The sequence below is a fragment of the Chlamydotis macqueenii genome, chromosome 13, assembly GCF_036417535.1.
Source record: "Chlamydotis macqueenii isolate bChlMac1 chromosome 13, bChlMac1.mat, whole genome shotgun sequence".
In the NCBI taxonomy this organism is placed as follows: domain Eukaryota; kingdom Metazoa; phylum Chordata; class Aves; order Otidiformes; family Otididae; genus Chlamydotis; species Chlamydotis macqueenii.
Window position 1 is genome coordinate 4,485,425 of NC_141568.1, and position 22,105 is coordinate 4,507,529.

Here is a 22,105-nt window from a genome sequence, read left to right on the forward strand (position 1 = left end):
CATCAGATTCACCAATTTATCTGCATTAAGCCATAACAAAACAGATATTGGAATATCTATAAAAACATCCAAAACACAACGGGAAAACTTCTTAGATACCAGGCGTGCTCATTGACAGTATACTGGGGCAAAAGATTTACAAACAATTTTAGTGAAAAATCTGTTGAGAAGTAGTTCTACAGTCCTGATCTCCATTACTACTGTCCAAAGCTATTTGTTTATACAAGAAGTTAATTTAAAAATAGAAGATATAATGCAGCATAGTTTTATGTAGGCTTACTAAACGTAGAGCCCTAGGGCTCAGTGTACTTTCGTTTTAAGTAATTGTATTCCACATGTAAATATTAAATACTTAAATACACTGGGATAAATGAATTTAGACTTGCTAAAAGATTTCTATAAATAGCCCCTACTATGTCACTCCTCCAGATAGTCTGCTCTATTGACAATTACTGTAAGAACAGAGCATTCCAGTTTCCCTGTAGTGAACATGAAACAGTCACCTAAGGAAAACCTTTCGTAATTAGAACAAGGCAGGTACTAAATCGCTCTCCCTTGGCTTATCTATGCATTTGTAGCTGGAGTTCATTAACTTGTCAGTACTGATTCCTTTTGAATAGGAAAGTGAAATGAAAAAAATGACATGCAAATCAATATCAACGGTTAAGTCATGTTCTCATTTAGCACAGTGTCAGATACGAAATATTGTGAATTAAAAAGAAACATTCTGGTGGAAAAACATACTTGGTATGCCAATTTTGTTAGGTTTTTTTAATAAGATAATTTCTATAGTGAATTATGCTAGTTGTTGTCCCATGATAAAAGTTGCAGCATGTTAAAAGTTAAAGATCTTTAAACCCTTTTTTTATTTTCGGGTATTTTTAAAAAATTACATTAAGCTTAACAAATGGGAGAAGTACTTAAGAATATATAATTCATGCTCATTAATTGGAACAAAAGCTGTGTAGCACATCCATATCTATCTATCTAGAGACACCCGCTAAAATAACTTGTACATAACTCAGCATTACACCTGGTAAACTCCAGACATACAGACCTCCAAGAACCCACTCCGTGCACCCACTAAACCTGAGCTCAGACGTAACCCACCCAAGTAGATGGCTTGGAACAGAGTTAAATCAAAAAATCAACTGTAACAACCTTAATTTCAAAATTGCTAGGTCTCTACCAGCAAAAGGTCCCTATTGCCCTGTTTCTGAATACCTCACCTTTAATACGCTTATAGAGTATCTTCATTTTACACAAATCTGAGGCAGAGAGGTATAAAAGTGAAAATTGCCAGTATAATGCAAATACAAAGCGTTTTTATGCCCTTGGTTCTCCTAAACACACACCCTTACCCTGGAAACCAGAGTCTTATCTTCCTATTGTCTACAGTCAAGATTAATTTCCCTCACCTTATTTTTTCATTTTACAATTTTAAAGACTGAAGCTTAATCAAGTCACTTATCTAATTCACAATTGGTGCGAAACACATTTTCAATTAATAAAATGACCCCAAATACAGTCTAATGCACTGAGCGTCAACTGAAAGAAAAGACACAATAATTACTAGCAGTGACAAGGAATTGTGAAAGCCGTTAAACAAAACCAAAATAATTTCTCCCCCATCAACCCTCTAACTATACTAAATATTCATACCACTAGAAGATACAGTAATTATGTCCCTCAAGTAAAGCTGTTACTTTTCTGTTTAGTAGAAAAAAAACATTAAAGAAATTATTTCCCTTTTCTACTTCTAATATGTTTCCCATCCTTTTTCTCTAATTGAATTAAATATGACATGTTAAAGCAGGGAACATTTCCATTTGGGCTGCAGATGATGGAACTTTTCTGGCAGATGTTGAATTTATTAAACATCATAGGACTGAACAGAATCTGCTTTATGGTATTTACAAATTTGAGATATAATTTTAAAATAATGAAAATCAAGACACAAAGTCTGAGATTAAAAGCCACTGAGCATGCGTGAAACTTCTCAGATCCTCTAAAGAACTACTTGATCAAAAAAGTATTAATTTTGCAGGGATTCAGCTAAAGGCACAAATGACATTTAAAATAACTTAAGAATTTTTTTTTTTTCGTATTTCGTAGACACAAAATATAACAGGCATACTGTGACTGCCCACTAACATTATGCACAATTAATACTAATATATAGTCATCAGCTTGATACTACTAGGATCCAATAAAAAGGACCATACCATATGATAGTCCTACTAAAACATTCCATTTTCCTGGCAATTAAACATCATGGAAGCACTAACAATTAACATGAAAGTGACCCTCAAATGAATTTTGATATGGACACTCCTCATAGCAGATTTATGAGTAGATTCAAAGCTCATTAAAGTCAGCAGAATACCTCCTGGTGACTTAATGGAGATTGTATTTGGTGTACGGCTTTCTACGTTTTCGTATGACAGATGAACTACACTGTTTTGTGAATTATCATGCCTAAAATGAACCCTGTATCTTAAAAGCTTCAAGCCTTACCTCACATAAACACATAACTTTGGCAACAATGAGTTTGAATGTTACAGGTGTGAGCCAAATTCAGAATCAAATCTTCCCCAGCTTTGGCTTTTGATGTTTAAACTGAAGTTTTAACGTCCTCTCCCTTACCTCCACCTAAATTCCTGATTTGAGGGTCTATATATGAAGCATGAAAGACTTTTCTGACTTCAAAGACCTTATCAGCTTCAAAAGGATGGTTCTTGGAATTGAGGGGAAGAGAGTGAAGCACATAAGGACAACACAACACAGTGGGGCAGAGAAAAAGTTGTCTGCCAACAAAGTCAGAAAGTTAACCTGCCCTGCACAGCTCCATAAGCATTTAAGGACACATAGTTTGAACTATTCATAATCCTTTTGACATAGATGGCAGAAATCCAAAAATCTCCCTTCACTAATTCACATGGCAATTGAATAACCCAAAAGGATAGGAAATGGGCAGAACTTTGCATCATATTAAGTTGATCATACAGAAAAGTTGACAATTTCTCCCTTGGCCTGCTACAGAAACAATTCACCTCTGTTGAAAACCAGTAAGGGTAAATAAATAAAAATTGCCCAGTACCAAATTGCAGGCATTATTGAAACAGAGAGGATAAAACAGCCAACTGTATCAATTTTAAGATCACGTTAAGTAGCAGGAACATGACCTTGCTGAAAAATTCTCACATATTGTTCTTCTTTTTTTTTATTAAAACACCCAACCTAGACATATTCCTATGTTACGTTTCTCAACACAAAACTACAACATATGCTTTGAAAAGAACATGTTCTCAAGTCTTCTGCAGGATATCCCACGCTAATATATTAGCAATATTTTTGTGAACATAGCTAGAAATCAAATACATGTGAACTGTTCCAACAAACCCCTCAGCATGGAGGTGCAGGTTTTGATATAATTAATGACAGTAAATGAATGAGTCTAATTGATATGTCTGTTCACTAAGTACCAAATAATGAAATCCTTATTTTCCTAAATCAGAAATTCAGTCTAAGTGTATTTATTTCTAGCAGACAATTCTGCTGCAAAGGGCTGGCAGGATCAAACACAGAATACCAGTGTAATAATCATCTTAATCTAAGGCACGATTTTATAGTTTGCAGCAAGAACAGCAACGAAAACAGAAGATCTAGTCTGAATATTCTTGTTACCAGATGCTGTCACACTGGACACAATGACAGAGTACACCTCATCCTGCCAGGCGTTTTGTCTACCAACATAGTCTTTCAGCAGTCGTGAATTTCCTGTCAAACAGAAGTGGCTGACTTTTTATTTCATCTTCAGGGAAAAGAAAAAGTCACAGGTATAAGAATACTCTTCCTGCCCAAAGAAGAAACTGCAGTGTAGTATTTGTCAGCCAACTGTGAATTTTGAATTTACTGGAATCTTTGTTAGTGAGTTCAACAATATCCAAATCAAAATTGTGTGCCTCATGAGAGCACCCAAGTGCCCTATTTCATAGGGGCTGACACGTCATTTTGTCACTACACTGCTGTGCTTGAAGGAAACCCTCTGCATTTTGATATTGGCTTTTAAGCTACTAACAGTGCAAACATGAACAGATTTCTTACTGGCATTTCTTTTTTTGAGGAGGTGAAAAAGTCAGGTGATACAAACGCGTACTAACGTCAGTGCATGTATAAAATCTTCGGCATCTCCTAGGACACTCCAGTACTTCAAAGGCTCATACCCTTTAAATCCCTATACAAAAATTTTCTATGTTCATATCTAAGAATGAAAGTTTGGTTTACTATTCTAGATTTCAAAAAACTTATACTGTCATCTTTCTTCCAGGTTATTAGGGGATAAATCTTTATACAGAACAACAGCGTTCAATACTGTAAAAAAAGCCATCAAAGAGAAAAAAAAACCAACCCACAAACATTCAACATGTTAACATACAGCATCAAATGAGATCTAGAAGAATAACTAAAAAAATAAATTGTATTTTATTTTTTTTTTAAATAGCTCATAATCATCAAGTCTGCAAGGTGTATAAATCTTAAGCTGGTGGATATATTTTGCACCCTTGTTCTAGTAACTCTGAAGACACTCAGAAAACATCAGGAAGATACAAAAATGCCTAACTCTTATTAGCAAAATCCTTAAAGCTCAGAAAATTTTGTCATTTACATTCATACGAGGTGTGTGTAATCTGAAAACGAAGTTCACAACCAAACAACAAACACTTCATCGATAGTGTCTTGACATTAACTGTGGAACAGGGTACTCAACCACATAAAATATTCAGTAGTTATCCACTGTGATTAGTACCATTATAGAGACAAATGTACTTTAAATAAAGTTAAGCATTTAACCCATTTCTGATTGATGATGCAAAAAAAAAAAAAAAAAAAGGACCCTCTTAAGCAGTAGAAGCTACAGTATTGTCCCAAGATCATACAATTTAGCCCACAAGAAGGCCAGCACACCAAGAGCTAGATCCAGCTCTCATTTTAAAAGAATTATAGTCTATTCCTTAGCTTTAAAAGCTGCATATACTAGATTCACAATTCATTTATCTCAAAATCACAAGGTTATTCTAGAGATAGAAAAGAAATGAAAGACAAAATGATTTCAAGATAATTTCCTGCTGAGTTCAAACATACACCAAATGGTTCAACAAGTATTGAACACCACCAACCGCAAGGGTGTTTGCCGGCTTGCAGGTAAATTAAAGCGTATCTTTTCACGGTAGTTTGAACAGTTGCTGACTAAATGACTTTGTGTTGCTAGAACTTGTATCAAATGAGTTACCAGAAGAATTACTAAAAATACTTTAACAAATCTATTCCTACTCACTAAGAAACTTCTTGTTTACTGCTGTGCACCAAACTACAGTCGTAGTGAGGTTTTCAAGAAACTAGAGGCCAAATTCAGTCTCTCATTTCCTACTAGTACATCTGTTTGCCAGTTACCTTAAACAAGAACCTTTCTTTTCCATAGTAATGAAGGGCACTGAGGAATTTTAGTGATACCAAGAGCATTAGCAGCAGCCAATTACTGTAGATAGCAGGACTACTGACCAGTTCAAACCGACCTGCTGCCCCTTCAGTCTCTTCCTGTGTAATTGCTCTCCCTAGATGCCCTCTCTGTAAGAGAAGGGAAATACATAAACAACTAATAAAACTGGTTTTTATAAGATAGATCAACTGCTTAACAGAAAGGTTATTCAGTTTGATTTGGTGGTGAAATAAGAAGTGAGGAGCTGCATGATTAATAACTCCAAGATGCCTGTACACATTAGAAGAATTGTTTATTATGGAGATACCAAATTGTATTAAGCTTTAACTCTGACACTCTTGGGCTGAATATTTCTTCAACTTGCCAAGTTATTCTAGCTACTTAAGAAAATTATCTCTAAAAGAAGATGCAAAGGAATATTCTTAAAAGCAACAGAATTGTGATGATGAACAAACAAGGAATTTTAGGTCCAGAAGGAGCCATCTGTCCCTGCAGTGGCAGAATCAATTCTCGGGTGAGGAAAAATGTAGATTTTTATCCTGTGATGCTCCATTAAATGCTTAAATGTGTGCTGAGATAGGTGTTACTATAATAACCATAATAAATGTTCCTTCAGGTTTGTGAAAACCAGCATGGAACTATTGGGGCAATCATTAGGGATGATTATTGATGTCTCTGATGGAGAGAAATGACTAAACTCTTACTCAGGAAATCATATTTTCATGTGAATAATTTCTCCTATTATGGGTCTCTCTCAAATCCACTCTGTTTCTGGAAGCTGATGGAAAAGCTTGTAGTGGAAAACACCAGCAATATTTTGTGTCTCTAACACAAAAAAAGAACCTTGAGTTTAGTTTTGAACACGACTTAGTCTAATCGCCTCTTGGAATTGTCTCTGTTCCTTAATAAACCTGAGGTATCACTGGTGAAACTGGGGTAGTTGTCACACATTGACTGCATCATTCCTGCATGCTGGATGAGAGAACAATCATGGAAGAAATGGACTATTTTTCTTCTGTACCAAAAGTATCACAGGTTCTCCTGGATCTGTAACGTCTCTTGTTTGTTGTGGATTTGAGGACATTAAGGATGTCACGGCAATTTTAATATCATATGGAAATCACCATGTCCTTTTCCCAAACTCTTTCTCTAAAAATGACTCTGTTCCTATCCTGATGTGAAAAATTATTATGAAATAAATATCAAAAATAAAGATATATATGCAAATACCTCTTTTACCATCTTTTTACAAATGTATGCTTATAGACATGCACACACACATATCCTTTCTCTGTGTACTTAATAGTTACACTTTAAGGATCTTATGGGATGAAAGACACTTTATAAATGAAAGATATTACATATCCTAAGAGACATCTTCTTATCCTTTATGATCTTGCTTAATATTCTACTAAATCATGCTTAGTCTGTTGCTTTCCAACTTACATCCTCATTTACTATACTGAATTTTAAATTTAAACCTTTTCCAAATGGTTCCTTTAAATGTTCCCCATACCTCTGACACAAATTTCATCGCAACTCCATCAGTCTCTGGAGATTAACATGCAAGACTGGCACAGTTTTCTCTGTATCATCAGAATATTTTCAATGCTGGATTCAGAATACTAACAACTTGAAAAAAAATATATGCCAACACATGATGACTTATCACTCTTCCATAAAATTCAGTGGATTTTTTTTTAATGGATATGTGACAGTTAGCATCCTAGATCATAAAAAGAAGCTAATTTGAGTCAAAATATCTTCCCACAACTTATCTACCATTAAAACTCTCATTAAAACGTTTTAGGGGCAAGAGGTAAATAGGTATTTTCTTGACATTCTGTGTCGGGGTGAATTTTAGTTCAGATAAAAGACTTGAGCAATCTGAATAATCTCTCTCACTGAGATTTATGGGAGCGTTGTCATTAAGTCTTATGGATGGAGGGTAAGACCTAAGTGTGTTTTAAAATAAAATAAAATAAAATTGGTTGCATTCCAACACTGCATTTGGTTCTGAGCTTCCACAAAAACCTTAAGTTGACACCAGAAGCACACCAAGCAACAGTGAAAATGCCCTGTGGATGACTCCTGTTACTGCAGGGAGAACTGAGAAGTCTAAATACACTTCAGGGCTGAAAGGCATTATGATTTTAGATGTTTTTTAATAAAATGTGTTCAATTAGAGTATTTTTGCCTGGCATTTTTCATAGTCTGTTGATAACTTGGACTAAAGAAGAAGGTTTGCATTGGTTTCAAAAATCATCTAATTTCACTTTTGAATCACCGTTAAACATATTCTATACTTGTCTTAGCTCTGCCTGCTACTGAAATGAACAAAGTCCCTTTTCCTGGATAAACACATCCCTAGTTCACATAACATCTGAATGTAGATTACTCAGAGAAAAGCACTGAACATTCACAGAAGCTAACACCTTCTTGTTTCACAGTCAATTATTCATGTTTCTGGTCTATAAGACCATTTTTCTCTCCTTAAACCACCAAGAACTTCTCATTTACATGCTGAAGTTGCGCACTGAGGGAAATGGAAGGAAAGCTAGCCCACACGTTTGATCTAAGCATTTATACAAACAATGAATAAACTTACAAGACACACTTTGCCCCAAAAAAAAAAGGAACGTTAAATTAATGAAAAACACCAGTGGTTCATGTTCTTTATAGTATTTACTCTGGTATTCCACACAATATGTCATTGTTGCTATGGCAACTGCCACATTTCTTGGCACCATCATAACGCTCAGATAAATGCATCTTTGTCAGAGCAAAGTCCAAAGCCAGTGTATATGAAACCTGCATTTCTCTGGTGGTGGGAATCTGCAGAGTTAAGCTGGAAGTATAAATTCAGCCCAGGCCTGAGGGAGAGTGCAAAGCCTACAAACAGAGGTGAGGCTCTGCTGCAGAGCTGAGTAAAAGCGGGGAGCACGGCTACGAAAAACCATAACCGCCGTGTATCACCATGGGACTCACAGGGTCACTCAGAAACGGGCCAGCAAAGTTATGGGAGTCACATCCGTACGGCGCTGTCAGATAAAACTCCCGCTTCAAGGGTTTGATCTGAAGTCTGCTGAAACCTGATTATTTCAGCAGGTTCTGGATCAGGCTGAAGGATAAAAAGGGAAAGTAGGTGACTGGAATTTCTACGGAAAACAGCTTACTTCAGCGGTTAAGGAGATCTCTTTTTATATAAGGAGCTCTTTGTTATTTCCCAAACAACAAGTGGTCTGCAAAGAGGATTTTTAATAAAAATACAGCAAAAAGAAAATGCAGCCAAATGATACTACAGAATGACCCATTGATGAGAACAAGCTCTTGCTTTCACTGACATTAATTAAGATGTATTCTGTGAAACCTGCAATGTAGTATTGCAGACTTAAAAAAAAAAAATGCATCATTTCCATGGCAATTAAAGCAGAGAAAAATAATTTACCTAAATACCATCAACATACAGGTATTAAATTCTAAAATCACTTATACTTCAGCTTTTTATGCATGAATTCCAAGTCAATAGGTGTTTGCAGTGTGATAACAAACAAAAGTAAAAGTAGTAACAGGATAATCATTAATGGCTAGTAGGAGAATGTTAGTATGTTAAGTTTTTTTGTGAAACTAAATGCAAAAGTGAGATGATTTTTTCTATTGTTTGCTCTTTTAGAAAATCCATCTTGATATGCTTGAAGGACACCTTCATATCCAAACTTAAAATATCTCCACAGCTTTCCTGAAAGAAATAGCATTCTATATGCTGTTTTGATCAGTATAATAACTCAAAGTGTATTGTAGATATTGATGTACCCCTGTGACTTACTCTATTTTGTGCCTTAAAATTAAATGCAAAACATGGTATTTTATTTATGCAGTGCATTATGTTTTGCAGCAACTGCTATATGCAAAACCTAATAATATGAAACTCCTCTAGCCTGTTTGTCAATATCTCATATGAGAGTCCATCTTCAAACTTTTGCACAGTCATTTTCAGCCTATTTGGAACTCTATTCTAAACTGAAAAAATGCTAATATATGTTAATGGCAACGATTGCTTGCTATATCAGAGAGGCTGATTCTTGATCTTATTTTCCAAATAAATTATTGAACTGCCAGATAACTAAACCCAACTATTCACTTCCTCGCATGAATATTTTTTCTGTGAGAGAATCCCGATTCATAATAAGATTACTGAACCTTTATCATCTGTTCTAAGGCAGAAAGCCATACATGTGGGGTTTTAAGGCTCTAGGCACTTTTTTTCTCATATCAATAAAATTTGCAATTTCTGTCCTGCAGGTATAAAGCAGAGGGTAAGACACAAACAAGAAATTTTAATGTTTATATCCAAGGAGCTTAGTTTCATTATTTCTGTTTGACACTTTAGGAAACAGAGGCATGGGTGTACAGCAACTTGCACAAACATATACATCCAGGCAGTGACTTAACTGCCGTGACTTAACAGAATTCAGGTCTGCGAGGCAGCTGGGGAGGTTTTTGGCCAGGCTACCTCTCCTGTCCCCGCTATAATAAACACTTCACAGTACTGATGTTGGGAAAAGCAACGGTTTGACAAAAAGAAAAGTAGAAGCAGCGTATCTGCCTAGCCCCTAGCTGTTACAACGTGGACTGGACAGAGTAGCAGGACTAGAGCAACTTCATTCCCTTCAATCTGAGCCGCTGCTGGAGATGATTTTAAACTTTGTCTACAACATGCTGCCTCAGAGTGTGCTCCTCCCTCTTATCTCTTCTTTTCTTTCTCCTTTTCCTTTTCCATCTAGTGCCTGAAAAGTGTCCTGAGGGTCTGACAGTTTCTATTTAATCATTTCATCCTTCTGTATGGAAGGCTGCTGAGCACCATACAGTGAAGTTACTACCTGCCTGGAATTTCTGAATATCTGCCTGCCCTCTTATCTACTTTGGTGCCAGACTCTTGATATCTCACTCCCCCCACCCTTCACCCTCTGTCTGTGATGCTGTAACAAATAAAAGTTCTAAATAACTCCCTTTGCTGTGAGGGGGGGAAGAAGAAGAAAGGAAAAAAAAAAAAAAAAAAAAGGCAGACACATTTTGCCAACACACAAAAAAAAACAGCAGAGAAAGATTGTTTACCAAGGTTTTCTTTTAGCTCCCAGTGTACGAAGTGTATATTCATTAAAACGAGCATTAGATTACAGAGGGGGGAGAAGGACTAGCAGACAACCATTTTATTTAGCCTTAGAGGACACAGCTCAATTCCCAGCTTGCTATGTTTTGCAACTCACAATCTGTTACGAGACTCTACAAAAGACTGGCTATACTTTCTGTCTTCCACAAAACCAGACTCTTCAAATAAATAAATAAATCTGCTAACATCTGGTCAAATGCTCAGATGTGATGAAATTTCCAAATTTCAATTGTGCTACTGTTTCCATAAAACAAAGCAGGGGCATTAGATAAGATACAAGTTTAAAAAAAATAATTATCGCCACTCACTGGCTCGGTCAGTTTGTTCCCAGCTAGGGCTTGCAAGTGATTTATTTTTCCATTAGGGATGAATTATTCAGAATTAATCCAAAGTTCATTTTGGGAATCCAGGCTAAATCAACACACTTCCACGGGTGTGGAAGTCACCAAGGACTTCATCTCTTTCATTGAGCACTCTGATTGCCTGAGGGTACAAGTATGTATGCACATGTAACTGTTCAAAAGATGACACACTGTAATATTACACCTTCCACAGGCCCATGACAACTCTTCCGTATACTCATATTCCACACATCTCCCAAAAACAACTGTAGCTTTTCATGAATACTCCGCTCTGTCAAGACAGAAACCAATAACTAGCCAAAACCATAGGAGGAGAGAGACACTAAGGGTAGGTTGTAGAAAGCAATCTAACTGCAATCTCATGTGCAAACTTTTGCTCTCAATAGCATGCATGCATGCATATCTGTAGGTTTTATGTATTTTGCAGAACCATAGAGACACCTGGAAAAGATCAGAGAACAACAGCCAAGCTGGCTGATGATGGTTGAGGAACCATCTACCTTCTCATCTTTTAGTCATGACTACTCTTTGACAGAAGGGCTGCAGACTCTGCAGATCTAATACGCTTCTGGCAGAAGAGTAAGAAAACATGCCCTTCAGATTAAAAAAGCAGAGATAAATAGTAAATTGTATTTCTAACAGTCACTGACTATACTACAGCCATGAAGTTTAAGTTAATCAAATAGGACAGATCAGTGAGGCCAGCTGGAATCTTCCCACATCTTCAGCAGGAAAGAACCACACCTCTCCATCACTAGAACACCAAAAGCTTTTCTACACACTCCAGATTTCACCTCTAAATACTTTCAGTATTTGTCTGAAATATGGTTGGTAGCAATCACAAGGTTTTAGGAATTAGGCTCTTTCCCAGGCTCAGACTGCCAGTCAGCACATTAGAGATCATTGTTGTCAGTCATTTCCAAGCATGTTGGGAATCTGCAATTAGACAAATTAACAATGGGATTTCACAGATGTAGGTTACATGCTTTCAGAAAAGGAACAGCAGTTGCTGGCAGTGGGGAAATACTTAAGAACTACTTATCCCCTAATTAAACAAGGTACTGTACTCTAAATACTGAATGCTAAGCAGTGCTCTAGCATGTGCTCATCTTAACCCTCCAGAATTATGCTGAATTACTAAGACTCCATCTGAGCGTTTCTTAGCCAAGACGCCTTGCATAAACAGATGGAGCAGTTCTGCTGTTTCCATGCTGACACATTCAGACTGTAAAAGTACAGGATTAGGTTCAAATTTATCATAAAATCACTTTAGATAGGATGTTGTAATCTTTATATCCTTCTCAAGTATGACAAACAAAACAAGACTGTTTGTGTTATGTTTAAAGTACGCAAACAGTACCTGAAATGGATAGTAAAAAACCAATTATTTAACAGCTAAGAGTGCTGGCTCAAGCCAGAGAGGACAACCAGCCCCAAAGATCTTTGCATTCCCTCGAAAAGGGGGATGATCCTCACTAGATGCATTTCCCAGGACACAACGCGTCATGTAACTCTCAATGGCACTGCAGACACCAAGGATCATCAGACTAAAAGGGTAATCTTCTAGTATGAGCTGAATATCAAAATCCAAAAAGAAGCTATGAATGTAGGTAGAGATGATGCTATGATATTGCTTTGAGTCGTCACCTATGAGGGAAGACTGGTAAGTAGCAGAATATGCCAGATTCAGACTAGTTTTCTCTCTGAAGCAACACGAAGTGGTTGGAACAGAATCCAGGAGCGGGGCCAAATCAGACTTGGCTTTGGAACATAGTCTGGTGATAGATTTCAACACCAGGCATTAATTAATATTGCTGGAACATTTTGAGGGGAGACTCTCTGGAACAGAATAGAACATAAAAGAGAAAAGGTCACTGACAAAGCCATGTTGTAGCCAGTGCAAATACATCTCTTAATTCCTCCTCATGAGGCCAGATTTCCCATAGACTGTAACTTCCATAGAATATCTCCCTTCAAAGACACTGAAGGGCTGCTTTTCTGAGAAAACCAGAATAAAACTTCAGAATATGATTCTCAGAGTCATATCTTCACACATAAACCAATCCTCTGAAGTTTAACTCCAGAGCTCCTGTCAGAGATGTCTCAAAATTCCTCAGGGGTTTCAGTACCTTCTAACTGGAGAATGAGAATCCTCATTTTGAAACTGCTCCTAAGATTTCAAAAACTGAATGAAAACAAAATCATCAGAGTTTCTTGTGCATGCACCAGAAGGAGCATGCTTTGGAGCTTGAGACCCAGGACAGCTAAGCACCCACTCCTGCCAGTGTAGTTTTCCTCCTCTGAATCTGGCAGTGCGTGGTCCTAAATCCACAGCTCCATTATTTAAGGGATTCTCTCAAATATGACCTTGTTAAATTTTAACTTTGTGAAGAAATAGTGCATTTAAATAACATTAAATTCAATTTAAGTGTTCTGATCAGCTCTCTGCAGTTACACATTTTGGTACTTTGTCTCCTGCTGGCAGTCTGTATTCACATCATGTGCTGCTTAAAGTGCAGATCAAAACCTTTCCTCAGCCACGGACTTTCAGAAGTTTGTTCAACTTTTCCCCTAAAGCTTTTTTTTTTTAATGGAACACGTAAGTTATACTAAGCTATTGTTGGAAATAAAATGAGAATGCTGGCAGGTGAAAGTCTAAATACCAAAATAAGACAATAGATCAGTCATTTTTATCATGGCTTCTTTATACTTCCTTGAAATTATAGGTCTGTAAAGGTACCAGGCTTAATTGTGTAGCAAGCCACTCTCTTGTCTGCCTCTCCCCTAAATGCCATGACAAAGAAGTGAAGGCTATCTCACATTTCCTTCTGTTCCTTCCTGTTACTTTCATAGGTGTTAAGTAAACAATTCAATCAATTTGTGAAGTACTTTTTCCCCATAATATGAGGTTAGTATTACACCAAAATTTAGAAGTGGAAAAGAAAGGACACAGCGTTCAGTGGATAGAGTGGAACAGAAATCACTAGTGCATAGAGATGGAGTGTAACTATGTGTTGCTATTTGTATGCAGATGTTTATATGGTTTAATACATAGCAATATCAGATAAGCAGACCTATATAAAAAAAAAATTCCACAGCATAGAATTCATTCCCACATTCTTAGACTTGGAGCAAACATGGATGTTCTGTAAACTCTAAATTATACACTTAGACTATGATTTTCCATTTTCAGTTATGGCCAGACCATAGTTATCCAGCATAACGTACATCAGAAGAACCAGCCAATGTTGATACTTGGGCTCTTTCATTTGAATCAGTTCTTTATGAATGTTTAGCATTTACATTAAAGATGTAATACATCTTTCAAAACCTGGAAGATATGTATTTTAAGTTAAACTAAGTGCTGAAATGTTACAGCAACATCTAGATTGAAGACTGATTTTGATCTCTCTGCTAACAGACTAAAACTGCTTACAGTCCTAGGTGGCACATGGAAATACCTATCAGCATCTCCTTGGCAGTCATCTCTTTTAGTACTTTGTATTTGTCTTACCTTTAATGCAGCATGTTTTTCATTTGCTCCAACAATCAAAATCTCTGCCATATCCTCAGCGTGCTCAGACCGCGCGTGGACAAAAAAGGCTCTGCCAGCTTCTGATACATTCTTTAGTGCAACTAAAGTCCCATCACGTTCCACTTTAAAGTCCGGGTTAGAGACTTCGAAGTTCAATTTGTTATTCCCCTTGCAGTCATCAAATTCCACTGGGAGGGGGAAAGAAAAAAGAAGAAACACAATTATAAGTACCCACTTTGGAATATAGATTTCAAACATCTTTATGTTACTGGCCTATCCATAGGTCTCGGGAAGATATGACTCCCAATCTAATGAGAAAAACTTTCAAAGCAGCTTTATATTTGTGTGACTATAATTCGTAGACAAATCTTATGAGTATGCACTTTCAGAAGGACGAAGAGATTTTGACCATGCTAACTGGAGAGAGAGGAGGTAAACAAAACCCTCCGGACATGAACGTTTTGTGATCACTCAAATCAAATGCACAAAATGCACACCTAGTTCTAACAGAAGGCTAACAGAAAGAGAGAAATGTCTCTAAAGTACAAAGGTTTGAGACTTTGCCTCAAGTTCCCTCTCTAAGTCCAGTGGATTCACTTTGCATAAAATACTGGAAAAAACATTAGTGATGTAACTACCAACTGTATGATTAAAAGGTCTTCACGACAGACTTGTATCACTAAGTAAACTTTTCAGGTTTCGACATCTCTGAACAATATATTTATATGTGGAGGTTTTTTTGCAGACAATCTGTTCTATATTCCCTACCTGCTCCTTGAGTTACTGCTGCTGTAGACGTTTCACTTATCTACATACTTCTGCTATTTTGATTTTACATTTCATTTCTATTGGTTCTTCAAAAACTGCATTATGCTTTCAGAAATGGATACAGACAGGGATACAGACTACAGGAGATCAAAGACGGTAGAGTTTTGCAGAAAATAAAGCACTTTGCATAATTGCTTAAATTCACTGTATAGACTTCTTGTAATAGGTTATTGTTTTTAAAGGAAAAAAAAAGTAATCCCAGATTCTCTCAAAGCCTAGCAAATACCTACGTTTTTCCTGACTATGTAATATCTGTAACTGGTCTTAGAACACAGACAGATTCTCATACTGGATGGCCTAGCAACAGTCCGGGGAAGTTACACAGAGATCCTCTTCACCAAATTTCCATCTATTTCCAGACACATAGAATCATAGAATGGTTAGCGTTGGAAGGCACCTTCAATGGTCATCCAGTCCAACCCCCCTGGAAGGAGCAGGGACATCTTTGACTAGATCAGGTTGCTCAGAGCCTCATCCAACTTGGACTCAGCAGCGTTTTGCTGGATTTCCTGGCAGCATTTTGCCCCTTCCCCAAACACGCTTCCACAGAGGCATCGCTGAGGGGCTCACAGCCACAGAACCGTCTGGAACTGGCTCTGTGCAGCTCCATCAGTCCGGCCTCGCCTCACCCAGGCCCTGCACACTCTGTACATCAACAAAGGCATTAGGAACCTGAGGTGGGATTTTGAAAGAATAAAGTTGTGATCCTGTGAATTCTCTTGCTGAGAAGAGTCCAAACTCTATAGTCACTGCAGTCTCTTGCATAAAAATTATCCCAGCACCTGAAGGATCTGCTTCTGCACGAGTTTTAGCCTTACTTACATATTTTTCACTAAAAGCCACTCCCATTTCCTCTACTTTAGTTGAGGGCAAGAGAACTATCCTTGGAGTCACAGTAGGATAACAAACCAGAATTTCATCAGCCCATTTGCCATTTCATTGAATTTTGCTGAAAGCAAGAGGGATTATAAATAAAAGAAACAAAAAGCTCTTTCCCCTCAGATACTCCAATCCCTCCAAGCAAACCTATCTCGCTTTGCCATTTCACAGACCCCTACTTGCAAAGCCTTACACTGCAAGTAGAAGCAAAGGCAAGGAAACACAGAATTCGGGAGCATTAGCAGTTCAAAACAATTTCACAGTGCTCAGACCATGCCAGTGTCCGTGCTGCCCTGAGCTCTCCGAGGCGAGGAACCGCTCGCAGAAAGGGTCGTGCACTCACAGTAGGGTTTTGGTGGAAGGCGCTCTGTTAGTTAGCTCCCTGGCGTAAAACCACCCGTTGCAATTTATGTTGGTGATATGACAGGCATTTTCACAGATTTACTGCAATCTCCTAAAGCCATCAGCCCACAAAAAAAGACAGAATTTCCCTGTTACCACAAACGTGTGAAGTTGAAATTCTCTGTACTGATCACTGTATAGATTGCAGCCTTGATGAATTACGAGTGGATTCTCTTTTAACTTATTTTTTTCCTCTCTTTAAGTAAAACCCAAAACAATCAAACAGGGTCTTAGGAAAGTACCTTGTTATATTGAATAAATATATCCTTCTTAGTTAAAATCTGCTGGTGATCTATCGTCTATTAATAGCTTACAACTGGAGAAAATTTGGCATCACACTCAGAGAAATTAATTATATCAGAAGTTAAAAAAAAAAAAAAAGTCTAACAACTGTGATAAAGTAATCACTTAAAAACAAATGTCATAATTCAGAGCTATAGCATCATTCAGCCAAACACTGAAGGTGACATTCAAAAATAGGCCGCACTGTGTTGTGCTTTGAAAAGAGGGGTGATGCTGGCTGGGAGTACGCTTCTCCTACCTTGCTGCTCAGCATTCACAAACCCTGAGATTCCTGCATTGCTGCCATCTGCGTGCACTGCAGAAATTCAAAGACCACATGCAGATTCCACACATGGAACCAGAAGTATTTGGATCTATATTCTATATTCCCTTGGAGTTATGAATTTGACACTTCTAGCCTTTTATATTTTGCTCATCCATTGACCTTGCTTTATGAATCTCTCCAACTTTTTCCAACAAGGGCAGAAGAGAGTTCTTTGAAAGTGGGAGACCGTTTTCTTACCGTGTCTCATCCAAAAGCACTGATGCTTTCAATTCCCAATTCTGCCACAGAAACAAGTGTATTTGACGAGGTTAACAGCAAGGAGAGGGAAAGAAAATGAAAAGGCTCTGAGAAGTACTGATACGTAGGAGAGAAATTAGAAGTGGGTGGAAGGAGAGGTATTGATCATAAGGATAGAGAACATTGAAGGTTATTCGGACCAAGGGCCAATAGAGCTAAATTGTTAAGAGAGTTAAAGAGAACTGTAGCCTTAGATAAAACATCCAAACTGGCCTTGAATGTTTCCAGGGAGGGGGCACCCACCATCTCTCTGGACAACACATACTAAGACCTCCCATGTCCTCCTGCACACTCACTTTGTGTTAGAGCTTAAGGAGTTTAACTAGATTGTAAGCTCTTCAGAGCAAAGGCCACTTATTCACTCTATGTCAAGGTGCTACAGAAGTGCAAAAAACAATAATAGTAACCGTTCGGCTGTAGCCTTGAAGTAAAATTTTGGTAATGCTACATCAGACATGACTAGTGGTAGCATCTCTTTGTCAAGAGCTCAATGGGCAATTAAAACAATGATCTAATATTTATTTACATGAAGGCGGAGTTCTTCATTTATTGATGCATGTATGACTCTTTCGATGTTCCTAGTCATGCTCCAGCTGCCAAATGAACATCTTTATTGTGCTTAATATGCCATATGGTATGAGACAGGCTCTATGCAAGCAAAATGAAAATACTGCCAAGCATCTCCCAATGAAAAACAACATGCATGTCACTCATCGCCCTCTGTTCATTTCTCAGCCTCCTATATTAGACTTTTATGCTTTTCTGTAAGAAAGCCTATTCACATGTGAATTGTACAGAATATTTTTGTCCACCAAGCAATATTCATTATTAGTAATATCTGCATGCATCTCAAGGCTTTAATTCCTGACTTTGAGTTTATTATCAAAGGACCTGTTGGAAAAAGAATTCTTGTGTAAGATCCCAAGTCCATTACTGTAACAGTAGGAAATTGAAGTTGTGATTGAAAATACTACTCTTTTAGATCTCAGCAAGAAATCTCAAGTTCCTGGGATTCAACATTTCAGTGCATCCCATTCTCACTGTTGTGATATGCCACACATGTGAGGTTTCTACACAACTGTGATATTTATGACAATGAGCCACAGATGTTTTAATATCATTTTAAAACACTGAAAGGTTAGCAGCTGGATTTCTTGTAAAAATATAAAAAGAAACAAGCTGAAATAGATTCCTTATATTCAAAAGCATGTATTAGGCTGATACATTCCTCTTCCAAAGTAATTTTTTTCCTGAGTTTAATTCTCAGAAGTTCAATTTGTTTTAAACAGAAATACAGAATCCATAATTTTCTCATTGACAAAATCTCTATAGAGGTATTCTGAATAATTAAAAACACATTTATCTATAAGCACAGAAAATATTACTCTCCCTGTCTCTATGTACAACTATTTGTATTTCTATGTTAGCTAACATTAGCCAGCAACAAAATGGCTCCTCAGTGATGAAATTTCACTTTGAAAATACACACCAAACACACACAAACTTAATTACTCTATTAATGAAGGTTAGGTTCCCTTTTGTAAATACAACCTAGTCTTGTTCAAATCAGGGGGAATTAGAGTATCAAGTGATTATTGTCTTGCATATTTTCTCTTATCCTTTTTAATGAGTAACTTTAGATCATATTGAAACCACAAGTCAGAAGCTGTACTTGTGAGGGATCTAGAGATGCAAGAAAAGTATATTACAGCTGCACGAAGGCAACTTAACTTTCCAGCCCAGCAGGGATCCCTCAGCTCTGCTAAAAAGTCCTCCCTGCTCAATGACATTAGCAAAATACAGACATTAAAGAGGAACTGGCAAAGCTGAGCTTCATTAACTACAAAGAGAGAAAAGCGATGGTTGAAGCAAATGGAAATGCTTCTGAGTGCTGCTGTTGTATATAACAATTCATGAAGTACCACGACCTCACAAAGCTCTTGTTAGCCATAAACATTGATGCTGACTGAAAACAGCAAGCAAGTAACTATGGAGAAGGCAACAGGCCACCACGTGACAGCGTCTGTCGCACCACTGAATGCCCGACTCTGGTACAGGGTGTCACACAGCAGCCCAACACAAACTAACAGACATGCAAAGTGTTATAAGTCTTCAAAAGATTAATTATCCTGTCAATGTGAAGAGGATGAAATTGACCTGGAACCAACACATCTGGACAAGGTAAATCCATCCAGGAACGACACCGGAAACTTACAACAGCTAATGACAAAGGCAGCTGAGAAATAAAAGAAATCCTGCTTTTCCAGCCAACGATATTGTCAATTAGGAGAAACAGTTTCTCTCTCTTCCTTTGAGATGCCTTCAAAATCACCTCTGGAACCTGGGTTGTGGCAGGGAGCCTACAGCGTGTTTATTTCTACTGTTTTTCTGCAAGAAGACCTGAACAACCGAAGGAAGAAGAATAGAAAGAGAACAACGCTGCCCCATGACACTTCTCGGGGCAGGCTGAAGTCCAGACAAGACACCGTCAACATTTAAGTCATACAGGCTGTTCCTTTAGATATGAGGTTATTATTATTTCATTTCTAAAAGTGGTCTAGAAATAATGGGGGTTAGAAAAGCTACAAGCTTGACTGAAATATTTCTTTACAGAAAAAAAATCTCATTGAACATTTAAGGAAAAATGAATTTTATTAAAATCTTTTTTGAAGGTTTTTTTAAACAGTTCAATGCTAAATTCTAACTCTGCAGCAGAATTGCTACAGAAAGATTTTTTTTTCAAAAATCCAACAAGCAGTAGTAGCTTATTATCTCCCACTGCACATTTGTGATTCTCTTGTACCTATATAATTTCTCTATGTGCCCCTGAAGTAAATTATAGTGATGGCTTATTTAGAATCCAGATACTCAAAAAATGAGTAAACATGAGCAATAGTACAATGTTCATCAAACTATAACAAAAATTGCTGAATACAAATAGACATCTACATTGAACTTCATTGGAAGAACAAGTACTAAACAACAGACTTTATCCTTGCACACACTTATAATGTCTACAAAAGCAAAATAATTACCTAAAGTGGCAAACATCCCCATGCAATTTGCGTGTGTGTGGGCCAGAGTTGTGCACAGCCTTGTTAAAATGCAAAAATTAGGCCAACAATTCATCCAGCAGGCATTAAGGTATACGTATCTGCCCTTCAGAGAATACTCGTTCCATAGTGTAAGTGGTACCTATGAAAAGTCACAAGTTTTTTTTTCCTGTTCTGTCAAAATGCATGGCAAGAATGCATCACAGACAGGAGACAAGCTTCTCATAGATCAAGAAAGATTAGGCAGTTCACCCAGAAACCAGTTACAGCCAATAAAACGTGTGACGTTTTCACCAGAAGCACGTTGGTCCCTCTCCTGCATTACCTGGCTACCATCAATAGTCCTAGCAGAGCTGGAAAAACTGCTAACCGTTTGAAATTCTGCCCTGCAGTTCACCTGATCCAGAAGTGACACTAGAGTGAAGATTCACCTTGCTTTTCTATCACGTGTGAGTCCAGAATGAGGGACTCCCTCCCCACTGAAGACTCACATTAGCAATGCTCTGCTCTCTCTCTCCTCACCTTCTGCTATACCCAACTCCCTCTTTCCTTTCTCCTAGAAAGATCCCCCAATGGCATCTCGTGTTCTTCAGCAAATTTATTCCACCAACAGGGCTCCATCAGCAGTCTCTGGATGCTTGAAATTATGGGAAAATACAAACTACAATCAAAACTGAAGGCATTCCCTCCTCCCCCTAGGAGAATTCACCAGCTCACGTTACACAATACCCTCACACATCCTTTTTCTGCCTGTTTTTTCATTTAGGGCAAAACTCTAATCAAGTGGAAGGAGCTGTAATGAATTGTTCTCAGCTGGAAGTTATCTTGACTTATTAATTACAATACAGATGCATTATTGACTGATCTCCTGGCTCAGTGGCTGCGTTGTAAGGCATGGTAATACTATAACTTCTGCTCTAAGCCCTAGAGAAAAATTACTATTTCAACAAAATATGATGTCAGTGAGCGAGTTTGAGGAAAAATATAAAAATCAAAATTTTAGATGTTATATCACAGTCGATCTTCTGAGCACAACACACTGTTCAGTTTAAACGGAGCTGTGGTCTCTTTGTAAATGCAGAAGACACTTGAACTGATACATTTGTGGAGCTACAGTCTCAAAGGAACTGTCACATCTGTGGAGGAATATGACATTTCACTCTTCACACTGCATTGATTCTCAACAGTCCAAATGACCCCAAACCCAGGAGCAATACATAGAAAAGATCCTTTCTAAACTTTGTTAGTTTCAGTGAAAGGTTTTCATTTCCCATTGCAATGCAAATGATTGATATTATCCCATTTTAACAGATTTACATAACATTTTGCTAAGAACCCCAGGAGAACACAGGATGAAATTAACTTTAGGTTGCTACAAAACCTTCACTGGCTGTGTCTGAAACACAAGCAGGCAGAATCAGAGACATTCAAATATATTCAATATGTTGTGGCTCTGCACATCGCTGCGAGAAGTTTGTCGATACGAAGTTAATTGTATCCTATACTTGAGG

The 22,105-nt window shown here is 37.6% G+C and overlaps 1 protein-coding gene across 2 annotated transcripts in view; it reads right to left on the minus strand.

The window, feature by feature from the left end:
* Positions 1 to 22,105, minus strand: part of CDH13 (cadherin 13) — a 476,767-nt gene that overhangs the window by 297,678 nt on the left and 156,984 nt on the right. For both annotated transcript variants that reach the window (XM_086757908.1, XM_086757907.1), the window contains exon 3: positions 14,547 to 14,755. In XM_086757908.1, coding sequence (XP_086614034.1) covers positions 14,547 to 14,755 — 209 coding nt within the window. The remainder of the gene's footprint in view (positions 1 to 14,546; positions 14,756 to 22,105) is intronic.